This window comes from Schistocerca nitens, chromosome 2, assembly GCF_023898315.1.
Source record: "Schistocerca nitens isolate TAMUIC-IGC-003100 chromosome 2, iqSchNite1.1, whole genome shotgun sequence".
In the NCBI taxonomy this organism is placed as follows: Eukaryota; Metazoa; Arthropoda; class Insecta; order Orthoptera; family Acrididae; genus Schistocerca; species Schistocerca nitens.
The window spans coordinates 341,973,076-341,985,469 of record NC_064615.1 but is presented as its reverse complement, the minus strand read 5'-3'; the positions used below and the strand labels follow the sequence as shown (position 1 = coordinate 341,985,469).

Here is a 12,394-nt window from a genome sequence, read left to right as displayed (position 1 = left end):
CACACAGATGGATGTGAGGAGGCAGTTTCAAATTCTAAATACAGAGATTATAATGTAAATCAAATGATGTTTTTTCTTGTGTCATAATAATGACTGCATTTTCTATTACCTATGCATAGCATGCAAACGTCTCAAAAATGAGATTGACAGGAAGTGCAAAATGGCCAAGCAGGGATGGCTAGAGGACAAATGTAAGCATGTAGAGGCATATATCACTAGGGGTAAGATAGATACCGCCTATAGTAAAATTAAGGAGACCTTCGGAGAGAAGAGAACCACTTGTATGAATATCAAGAGCTCAGATGGAAAACCAGTTCCAAGAAAGAAGGGAAAGCAGAAAGGCGGAAGGAGTACATAGAGGGTCTATACAGGGGCAATGTACTGCAGGGCAATATTACGGAAATGGAAGAGGATGTAGATGAAGATGAAATGGGAGATGTGATGCTGCATTAAGAGTTTGACAGTGCACTGAAATACCTGAGACTGAGAGTAGACAACGTTCCATTAGAACTACTGATAGCCTTGGAAGAACCAGCCCTGATGAAACTCTACCATCTGGTGAGCAAGATGTATGAGACAGGCAAAATACCTTCACACTTCAAGAAGAATATAGTAATTCCAATTGCCAAGAAAGCAGGTGTTGACAGGTGTGAAAATTATTGAACTATCAGTTTAATAAGTCACAGCTGCCAAATACTAATACTTTATAGATGAATGGAAAAACTGGTGGAAGCCAAACTCAGGGAGGATCAGTTTGGATTCCGTAGAAATTTTGGAACACGTGAGGTAATACTGACCCTATGACTTATCTTAGAAGATAGATTAAGGAAAGGCAAACCTATGTTTCTAGCATTTTGTAGACTTGGAGAACGCTTTTGACAATGTTGACCGGAATACTCTCTTTCAAATTCTGAATGTGGCAGGGGTCAGATTCAGTGAACGAAAGACTATTTACAATTTGCACAAAAACCAGGTGGTAGTTATAAGAGTCAAGGGACATGAAAGGGAAGCAGTGGTTGGAAAGGGAGTGACACAGGGTTGTAGATTATGTCCCACGTAATTCAATCTGTTTATCAAGAAAGCAGCAAAGGAAACAAAAGGAAAATTTGGTGTAGGAAGAAGAAATTAAAACTTTAAGGTTTGCCAATGGCATTGAATTCTGGCAGATCTTGAAAAGAGGATATAAGATGAACATCAACAAAATCAAAACAAAGATAATGGAATGTAGTCAAATTAAATCAGGTGATGCTGACGGAATTACATTAAGAAATGTGACACTTAAAGTAGTAGATGAGTTTTGCTATTTGGGGAGCAAAATAACTGATGATGATCAAAGCCTAGAGGATATAAAAGGTAGACTGGCAGTGGCAAAGAAACCATTTCTGAAGAAGAGAAATTTTTTAACATATAGATTTAAGTGTCAGGAAGTCTTTTCTGAAAATATTTGTATGAAGTGTAGCCATGTATGGAGGTGAAAGATGGATGATAAATAGTTTAGACAAGAAGAGAATAGAGGCTTTCGAAATGTGGTGCTACAGAAAACTGCCGAAGAGTAGACAGATAGATCATGTAACTAATGAGGAGGTCTTGAATAGAATTGGGGAGAAAAGGGATTTTGGCCAACTTGACTAGAAGAAGGGATCGGTTGGTAGTACATGTTCTGAGGCATCAAGGGCACACCAATTTAGTATTGGAGGGCAGCGTGGAGGGTAAAACTCATTGAGGGAGACCAAAATATGAATACACTAAACAGATTCAGAAGGATGTAGATTGCAGTACGTACTTTGAGATAAAGAAGCTTGCACACAATAGGGTAGCATGGAGAGTTGCATCAAACCAGTCTCTGGACTGAACCACCACCACCACCACCACCACCACCACCACCACCACCACCACCACAAGTAATGTATATAAGGAACTTAAAAGTTGTAACTCAGTTTCTTACCTTCTCTAACATTCATCTCACTTTGACCAACATACATATTGAGCAGTTCAGGTCCTTTCACGGAAAGGAAGTTAAGGCTGCATTCAGTGGCAATAGCTTTGGCAAGCAGGGTCTTGCCAGTTCCAGGTGGACCAAACAACAACAGTCCTGCAGACATAAAATAAAATGACGATGTTTGTATTTATTTCAAAATCTAACAGAATGCTTCTTTAACATTTAGTGCTCTGAGTAAATCATTCTTAAATAGTACATGGCCTTCATTGCTTACAGTCAACAATAAAGGCTGACAGTCTCAATGTGCGACCTACTTGGGGGGAAAAAAAATTATCAACTTGCGTAACTAATGTCAGCAACACAATCAGATGAAATATACCAGCATATTTTGCTTGACCAAAAGGAAATGTATATAGACCACTGCCATTTTTCTTTATTTGATTTCCAGTTATTACATCACCATTATATAACTATATATAAATATGATACCTATATAAAATACTGGGATTTAAATTAGACAGTTAATATTATACAATATATTTGCACATAGCACTAGTTTTATGCTGTTGGTTATTCACTTTTCAGTAAGAAAGTATTTCTGCATTCACAACACTTATCAGTAGCACACAATTTGTTGAACACAAACAGGATCTTTAATCATCTATATGTTTCTATAATAAATGTATTGGTTGTGATGATGAGTACTGAAGCCACGAAAAGTTTTTCATGTCACCATCCTATGATGAACATTTCACATTCCTTGAATAACATTAATTTACCAAACAACATGATTTTCACTGATGTCACAAAAACTCATCAGCTAAAACTTATCTGAACTCTTTCACTTATCCCCTTTCATGTAGTGAAGTTTTCATGTTCTGTTTAGCTAAACTGGATACTGTTAGAGATCACAAAGGGAAAAAATTACCCATAGTAAAAAAATTATTTGCCACCTTTGCACTTCATTCCCATTATTGTTAAAGGTCTGCATTTCAATCCTCATTTGGCCCAGGATTTTGTCTCTCACCTATTTTTTCTTTCACGTCTAGCAATGGTTTGTTAATGCAAAAAATGCACAGTCTCATTATCAGTTTGAGTACATGTTAAGTTGTAGTTCCCCTATAGTTAGCTGGGTAAACAAGTTCAAAAGTCAAGAGGAGAGCAAGACCATACCAACTTCAATATGATTATGCTTAATAAAATACTGTTGTGTTCAAATCAAATCACCTCACATGGCATCGTGGGACCGAATGCTGACTATTAATGCCTTTTTCTATGAAAAAAAGAAAAAAAGTGAATTAAGTTCATTTGCATTACAATTAACTAAGTTTCCTACTTGAATTCAGAAAACCCATTTGAATGCTGAAATATATTAAAAAAGACTCAGTAACTTAGCTTGAATCTGGATTTCTTGAGAGTTTTGATAGTGTTACGGTTGTGTGCTTGTAAGAAGGCAGGTAGCGGGGCAATGCTCAACGACAAGGAGCAGTGTACCACATGATGATCCAGCCAATAATGTCATTCTGCTGCATATGCCTGTAGCATGCACTTCGGGATGTATGTAGAATATTTAGCAATGATTTTATGTCAGTTGAGGTACGATTAGGCTACTTAGCCTCAATGGCTGGAGCGTGACGTGTAGGACAGAGACAGAGAGCAAACTGGTGGTGATGTAAAGCGTGCTCTGTAGCTCTCTGTGCAGAACACATCACGCATCACACACCACACACCATTCAGTTGCCTTCTAATGTGCAGACCACTATAACAACTGAATAAAGGGAAACAAGTTTTGTTTTCTTGGGTTTATATTTTGTAGTTGGTATAAAATAACATAATTTAGAGTACTTCCTTCACAGTTCCACTCTCTTTCTTCCACATTAGTTTTTGTTTAGCAGCCTGATCAAATCATTCAATGTATAATTACAGAAGCCCTGCACTAACAGAAGGACTCCAACTGAGTTTCATATTGCCACTCTTTCATAGTTATTATACATATTTAGTGCAGCACAACATATATCATTGTACAATGTTAAACATATCATTTTCAGATTGTAAAACTAGTTAAAAGTTTATCTTTAACCTTTTCATCAGTAGACATTTCTAAGGATTGTGACCAATATCAGAATTTGGTGAGCAAATTGCCTGCTGTCTTAAAAATAGCTATAAGCCACTTTGATAACAGACAACTAGCTTTCTACAGTCACTCCAAAATGTACAGGCAATGGAATTGCAGACTTTTCTCCTATTGTTATGAACGCAACTCCTAGCTTGTCATTTTCTCCTCACACTCTGGTGTCGACAGAGCACAGGCAATCTGACACCAAACTGTTAGTTAATGGTTGTGATGACGAGACAGTAATGCATGTAGGGTGGCACAGATGAATAAAAGAGGACAGGAAATGAATAGTACTGTCAAAAATATGTTACAGCACAGAATATAATGTGACTTGAAGAGTGAGACAAAGGTTCATCTTCCAGCACATTGATCAGTATTGGAAGCACCAGTATAATGCTAGTGAAAGAGCCCCTCAAGAATACAGCACTTAAGTCAAGAAACAAGTTCAATATGTATCTCTGTCTAGAGTTCTCCTCTGGTGTATGAACGTGGCTATTCAGCTACCTACTGAATGTATTGAGTCTTGCCAGGGTGGAATGGTTAGATGTGGAAGTAGTTTTGGGGGTGTGCCATGGCGGAATGGTTAGATGTGGAAGTAGCTTTGGATGTGACCCAAGGAAACATTATAAATCTTTACTGTTGGCAACATCCATAAATGATCTGGTGGATGATGCTGGGAACTCCAAAGGCTGTTTCTAGATGCTGCTGCTGCTGCTGCTGTCCACAAGGAGATGATTGCAGTGCATGGATGGTGCCTGATGACACAGCACACAGCATTGCCCTGCAGGTTGCCATCCCACCAGATGCCTCCAGCTGAATCAGTTCAATATTACTGTGACAGCCCCTCCAGTAAAGAGGGTGCCACAATCACCAGACACAGTCAGCACTGTCTCATATCTGTGAAGCCACGTGACAATTCTTCTCAGAGACTGGGACAATCTCTTACATTACTTCCATGTAGAATCTGTTCCCAGTTGTTCATGTTTTCTTGTTTTCTTGCTAGTAAAAATAAACTTCTAGTGTCCAATGTTACCTGGGTACATTCTTGTTTTCTGTATGCACCATTTCATAACAGGATACTTTAATTGGCAACGAGGATCAACTCTTCCAACTCTCTTGGCCACCTCAGGCCCCAGCCCATCAGCATTGGCCCCCAGTCCCCACTCTCTTGGCCTATCACTCACTCACATCCTGCACTGTCCCCACAGGCTCCTCCACCACATCACTCACTGCTGTGGCCCTACAGTTCCAATGTCACCAGCTCCAGCATCCACAGTTCATGTTACTCCTGCCATGGAGGCCCAGATGCCTCCCGATGTGGATCCTCCACCTACCCATGCAGCACCACCAATCAAGCACCTATCAATGTGGCACCTCCACCCTCCCTGGCACCTACCAACGCAGCACTTCCACCCATTCTGAAAGAAGCAGTACCTCTGCCTGCTTCAGCAGCTCCCGGTGCAGCGCATCTGCACAGCGCGGCATCTCCATGTAGTGTGGTACATTTGCATAGCGTGGCACCTCCACACGGCGCAGCGCCTCCACACGGCGCGGCAATTCTGTATGATACGGTGCCTCTGCACCTCATGGCACCTCTACACAGCATGGCATTTCTATCGGGTGCAGTGCCTGCGCCTCTGCCTGGCACGCCACCTCTGCTGCTGCTTTGTACCACTAACTCCATCACTGCAGCTGGCCCAGTGGATGTAACTCTCCATCCAAACTGTTCCTGACCTTCTGAGCCTTTGACACCTGTCCATTCCATGCTCTTCCTTGCTCAGCTGACACCATGGCTCAGCTTTTTTCTGTTTCCTCAACTCTAGACCTGTCTCTTAATGACAAGTCTTCTGTTGCTCCACCTTTGGTAGGGCCCTGCTTGGCACCACCCTTAGTCGTCCTTCCTCGCGGCTCTCTCTGGTGGCCTTGTGGAATTCCCTGAGCCTTCTGCATGTCACTCGTGAAAGTTTTGCTTCCTGCCTGTTGCTTGCTGCCTGTTGCCTGTGTTTCACTCATGTCCTTGGCTCTCCACTTCTGCACTCAGATGTCTGTTTTCTCTTGTGCACCAGGTTTTCCTTCCCAACAGGCATCTCTGTGGCAGACCAAGCCATCCTCCTCTTGCTGCCACTCTGCAGTGTTTGGCCACAGTTGGAGCCCTTGCGGTCCCCTCTGTCCTTCAGGATCATCTTTTCTTGGCAGAGTGCCAGATTCTTCTCTTTATCAGTGTCCCTGTTCTCCAGCTCACTTCTCCCAGTCAGCTATGCTGGCTCCTCTGTGGAGAAGATGACTGTTGTGTCCTTGGCTGTTGCTCCACCACAGCGACCATCTATACATTGAGACGTCTTCACCATTTCCCTCCAAATGGAAGAGTAGTGCAGTGTATGGCTGGTGTCTGATAACCCAGCAAACATGCCACATGTTGTTGCCATCCTGCCAGACAACTGTAGATGAGGTAGCTCATGATGCTAAGATCATGAGACACAGCCGGCACAATCTTCCATCTGTAAAACCAGTGACAATCCTTCCCATAGATTAGGACTATCTCTTACGTTCCTTTCACAGAGAATCTGTTCTCAGCTGTTCGTGTTTTCTTGTTTGCTTTCTAGTAAAAATAAACCTCTAACGTTCAATGCTAGCTGATTACCTTCTTGTACCCTGTGTGCAGCATCCCACAACAAGTTATTTTAATTTTGATGCCTGAAAATTGTAGAAATGCAGAAAGATTGGCAGAGGATCAACAGTTGGTACCTGGACCTGCAGTTGACTCTTAACACAAACAAATGCAACACATTGTTGATAAATAGGTGGAAAGACCAGCCACTGTGTGGTTAATTCAGCATAAGAATTCCACAGAGACGCTCAACAATTTCAGTAGTACAAACTACAAGTAGGCATCCTGAACCACAAAAAATTATAGTTTTAAAATTCCAACACATAGCACTTTCTTCAAAATGTATCCCAAAAAATGACCACCATAGTGAAATCATATAAATTTGATATGAGGAGGGGAGGATGGCATGATGAGAATGGTAAATTAGTAGATTATGTGCTCTTTGTCACAGATGGTAATGTGGCTTGCTGAGTACAAATGTAGCTATAGAAATTATGCCTGAACAAAGTGATGAAGATAGCTGCCTTCGGTTGCAAGGCAGAAGCACAGCTTGCAATTTCTAGTATCACTCCAGGACCAACAGTGATCTTTTGTTTGGAGCAAAGTAGCAGGTTTAAATCAGAGGCGATGTCAATTATATGATGCTCTTAGATGCTGATTTCTTGACTTGCACTGTCAATGGAGAACTTGTGGGTCCCCTAGTCCATTGGGCACATACTTTACAATGGACTATTCACCAGAATCAGTTGTTCAGGAAGCAGCGGCTACAAAGCAGAGCATATGTGCCACACTTTTGGGGGGTTTGTTTAGGTTAAACAACTCAGTCAACAGTTATGTGCAGTGTAGCACATGGAAAACATCCGATCACCTGTATCTGTTATGAAGGGAAATGTAGATACGTATAGGCTGGAAAAAGAAAAGGTAAACCGAACAATATATCTGTTATGAAGGTAAATATAGATCCATGTAGGCTGGAAAAAGAAAAGACAAGCATAACAATAGCATTTCAGTAATTTCTAACGAATAAACACTGCATCACAATGCAAGATAATATGACTGAAGGTAAGTGTCAAAGATGAGACATAAATAGTAACCTGATGTTTCTATTAGCCACTAACATCAAGTAATACAGTAGTGGAAAGCTCTAAAGAGAGCTTGGAAAATTTTTCAGCTGCTATTCCCTGATAATATGTTAGTGATAACAGGAAATTTCACTTTGTCAGCTACTGAATAGGGGATACATACATTTAGCAAGAGAAGAAGGAAGAAGATTCTTGTGACACTGTACTAAATGTGTTATATACAAAATTATCTTTAGCACAAACAATGGAAACCCCACTTAGGTATATTCCAGCTCGAGATGTTGGTGTTGGCGGTCATGTGTGCATGAGGTGTGCTTGCTTGTGTGTATGACTGGTGTGTGTTTCTATTTTGCTGATGGAGGCTGTGGCCGAAAGCTTATGCATGTGTCTTTTAATTATGCCTATCTCCAGCTTAACATGTCTTCTTTCCAGTAAATAACATTCCCACATTGTTGAATTATCCTGAGCTCTCAGACAACCGAATTGTAAGAGAAACATATTTGACCTGCTGGGAAAAAGCAGGTACAAACGTTTTAACTCAGTAAATAAAAGAGTTAGGAACCAGTGACTGCAAAGCTGTTACAGCATTATTGATCAATAGTGTTGGAGAAAAATTCAGGAAAGGTGTTTCTGCTTAATGGTGGAGGGGGTGGGGAGGGGTGGGGTGGGGGGGAGATAGAGGGGGAGAGAGAGAGAGAGAGAGAGAGAGAGAGAGAGAGAGAGAGAGAGAGAGAGAGAATGGTGGGAGGGGTGGCTACAAATTGTAGAAGGAGACCAAATGTCAACTACAGTGAGCATGTTCAGGAGGATGTAGTTTGCCATCATTGTGCAGAGATGAAAGATGAAGAGATTGCACTGTATAAACTAGCATAGAAGGTTGCATTAAACTAGTTTTTGTGCTGAAGACCAAAGCAACAAATATTGTTCTACTGAGCTGTGCACAATTTGCTTGAAGCTCCAATAACACACACACACACACACACACACACACACACACACACACACACACACCACACTGCACACATAGATTACTACAGCTGATATTTGACTATGAGCCATTAAATCTCTAATAACCTGCTGTCACAGTTTCATGTTATTTCTAATACTTTTATACTGGAAGGAAAGGTATAGTTAATTATGAATGGAAAGAACGGAAATTGAGACACCGGCATTTAATATGACGAGGAAAGATTTCAACTAATTTCAATATGCAAAGTCAATATTATTGCAGCTAACTACTAGGACACAAGGAAGGAGATTCCTTAAATACTGCTTTTGAAACTGCGTGCACTCTGGACAATATCAACTTCTCTCAGTAGAAAATTGTTCTACAACCAAACGAAGATAGGAACAATATGAATGGCAAAAAATAAAAGAAATGGTCCTTCTCGGAACCAACACTGACTATTCACAGTATAAATACAGAGGGTATCCTGAAAACTAAGGAAGACATTTTTCAACATACATGCACATAGAATTGTTGCGATGTGTTATGCATTCAGGAAACACACAAAAATGTAAACTCTATTAAACTATTAATGCTTCATATAGGTTTGATGGAAGGCTTATCCTAACCCAAGTACGGAAGAGCATTATATGCAAAATATGGGATTATGCCATCTCAGATGACACTGCAACATTGAAGCAAGATACTGAAATAATAACCACAAAATGTGCCAGCTGTTCTACTGCATCTATATCTAAAACACCAGGAACATGTCTGGAGTTCAAGGCTCAAGAAAAAAGAGAGAGAGAGAGAAATGGCTCTGAGCACTATGCGACTTAACTTCTGAGGTCATCAGTCACCTAGAACATAGAACTAATTAAACCTAACTATCCTAAGGACATCACACACATCCATGCCCGAGGCAGGATTCGAACCTGCGACCGTAGCGGTTGCTCGGTTCCAGACTGTAGCGCCCAGAACCGCACGGCCACTCCGGCCGGCAGAGAGAGAGAGAGAGATAATTAAATGTGTGCTCCCAGATTTTAATGCCACAGTACAGCTTGGGGTTGTGAAACTACTAACACCAATGGAAATTATGTTGACCAGTTGGGTGATGTGGATAATTTAACACTGATTCTTTATGCTAAACTACCCCACTCCTTTAACAGTAGTGACAATACATGATAAGGATAGATTGCTACTCACCATATAGCAGAGATACTGAGTCGCAGATAGACACAACAAATTGACTGTCAAACAAGTAAGTTTTCAGCCAAAAAGACCTTCATCAGAATTAAATCACTCCCTTGTGCTCTCTCTCTCTCTCTCTCTCAAAACACACACACACACACACACACACACACACACACACACACACACACACGGAAATCAAGCTCACACACACATATGACCACAGTTTCTGGATGCCGAGGCCAGACTGTGAGCAGCGGCACATAATGGGAGAAGCAATCAGGATGATGGGGGTAAGTAGGAGGCTGGGGGGTCAGGAGGGGGCAGAATAGAAAGGGCAGTGGAAGGGGTGGGGACAGTGCAAAAGGAGAGAAGTAAAAAGATTGTGAGTGCATTGGTGGAATAGAGGGCTGTGTAGTCCTAGGGTAGGAACAAGGAAGGGGACAAGTGGGTGTAGGACAATGACTAACAAAGGCTGAGAGGAACAGAGGGCTGTGTAGTGCTAGGGTTGGAACAAGGAAGGGGACAGGTGGGTGTAGGACAATGACTAACAAAGGTTGAGGCCAGAAGGGCTATGGAAACATTGGACATAATGCAGGGAGAGTTCCCACCTATGCAGTTCAGAAAAGCTGGTGTTGTTAGGAAGGATCGAGATGGAACAGGCTGTGAAACAGTCATTAAAATGAAGAATGTTGCGTTTGGCAGCTTGCTCAGCAGCTGTGTGGTCCAGCTATTTCTTGGCCACAGTTTGCCAGTGGCGTTTCATGCAGACAGACAGTTCATTGGATGTCATGCCCATGTAGAACACAGCACTGTGGTTGCAGCTTAGCTTGTAGGTCACATGACAGGTTTCACAGGTATCCCTGCCTCTGATGAGATAGGCGATGCTTCTGACTGGACTGGAGTAGGTAGTCGTGGGAGGATGTATGGGGCAGATCTTGCATCTAGGTCTATTACAGGGGTATGAGACAAGAGGCAAGAGGTTGGGAGCAGGGGTAGCGTACAGTTGGACAAGGATACTGTGCAGGTTCGGTGGATGGTGAAATAGCATGGCAGAAGGGATGGGAAGGATAGTGGGTAGGGCATTGCTCGTTTCAAGGCATGACAAGAGGTAGTAGAAACCCTGTCGGATAATGTGGTTCAGTTGCCGCAGTCCTGGGTGGTACTGAGTCACAAGGGGAATACTCCTCTGTGGTCAGGTGGTGGGACTTTAGGACGTGGGGAGTGACTGGAGAGATAAGGCACGGGAGATTTGTTTCTATGGAAGGTTGGGAGGGTAATTACGGTCTGTGAATGTCTCAGTGAGCCATTAGTGTTTTTCGAGAGGAACTGCTTGACCCTACAGCTGCAATGACCATGAGTGACTGTGCTGTATGGAAGGGACTTCTTAGCATGGAATGGGTGGTAGCTGTCGAAGTGGAGGTTTTGCTGATGCTTGGTAGATCTGATATGAATGGAGGTTCTGATGCAGCCATCTCTGAGGAGAAGGTCAACATTGAGGAAGGTGACTTGTTGGGTTGGTGAAGCGAATGGTGAAGAATGTATTGAGATTTGGAGGAATGTGGATAGGGCGTCTTCACCCTCGATCCAGATCACAAAGATGAATCTGACCCAGGTGAGGTGTTTGGGATAATGGATGGTTAAAAAGGATTCCTCTAGATGGTCCATTTTTTTTTTTTTTTTTTTTTTTTTTTTTTTTTTTTTTTTTTTTTTTTTGCAAGGGATGCCTTAAAAGGAGAAGTAATTGTGGGTGAGGATACAATTGGTCATGGAAAACTAGAAAGGTGTCAGGAAAGGCCTTGGGCACCAGGGATGTTCGTGTAAAGGGAGGTGGCATCAACAGTGACATGCCAGGCTCCATGTGGTAAAGGAACAGGAACTGTGGAGAGACAGAGGAGGAAATGGTTGGTATCTTTTATATAGCAGGGTGCCATGAGTTGCAAGTAATAGGCTGAAGGTGTTGGTCTACGACAGCAGAGATTCCCTCAGTTGAGGCACAGTAACCGGCCACAATGGGGTGTCCTGGATGATTTGGTTTATGGGCTTTAGGAAGCACATAGGAGGTGGAGTACAGAGAGTGGTAGGGGTGAAGAAAGATAAAGAATCCGGGAAGATGAGATCTCTGTGGGCCTAAGGATTTGAGGAAAGAGTGGAGACCCTGCTGGGTTTCTGGAATGGGGTCACTGTGGCAGAGTTTGTAAGTGGATGAATCCGACAGCTGGTGAAGTCCTTCTGCCAGGTAATGCTTGTGATTCAAAGCAAAAGTGGTGGAGCTTTGTCAGCAGATAGGATTATAAGGTCGGGATCTCTTTTTAGGTGGTGGATTGCAGTTCTTTCTGAGGGTGTAAAGTTAGCTTGCATGTAGAAGGATTTGGGAAATGATGGTGAAGCAAGGATTAAGGTTCATAAGTTCTGGAAAGTTAACAGGAGGTGGTTTGGTGGCAGTGGGGTGGATCACAGTTGAATCAAGGAGTGAACTGAGTCAGGAAGGGTTCAACATTGGTTGAGTCTG

The 12,394-nt window shown here is 42.2% G+C and overlaps 1 protein-coding gene across 1 annotated transcript in view; it reads right to left on the bottom strand.

The window, feature by feature from the left end:
* The window catches only part of LOC126236144 (peroxisome assembly factor 2), a 125,457-nt gene that overhangs the window by 61,374 nt on the left and 51,689 nt on the right, over window positions 1-12,394 (bottom strand). The window contains exon 6 of the mRNA XM_049945227.1: window positions 1,946-2,092. Coding sequence (XP_049801184.1) covers window positions 1,946-2,092 — 147 coding nt within the window. The remainder of the gene's footprint in view (window positions 1-1,945; window positions 2,093-12,394) is intronic.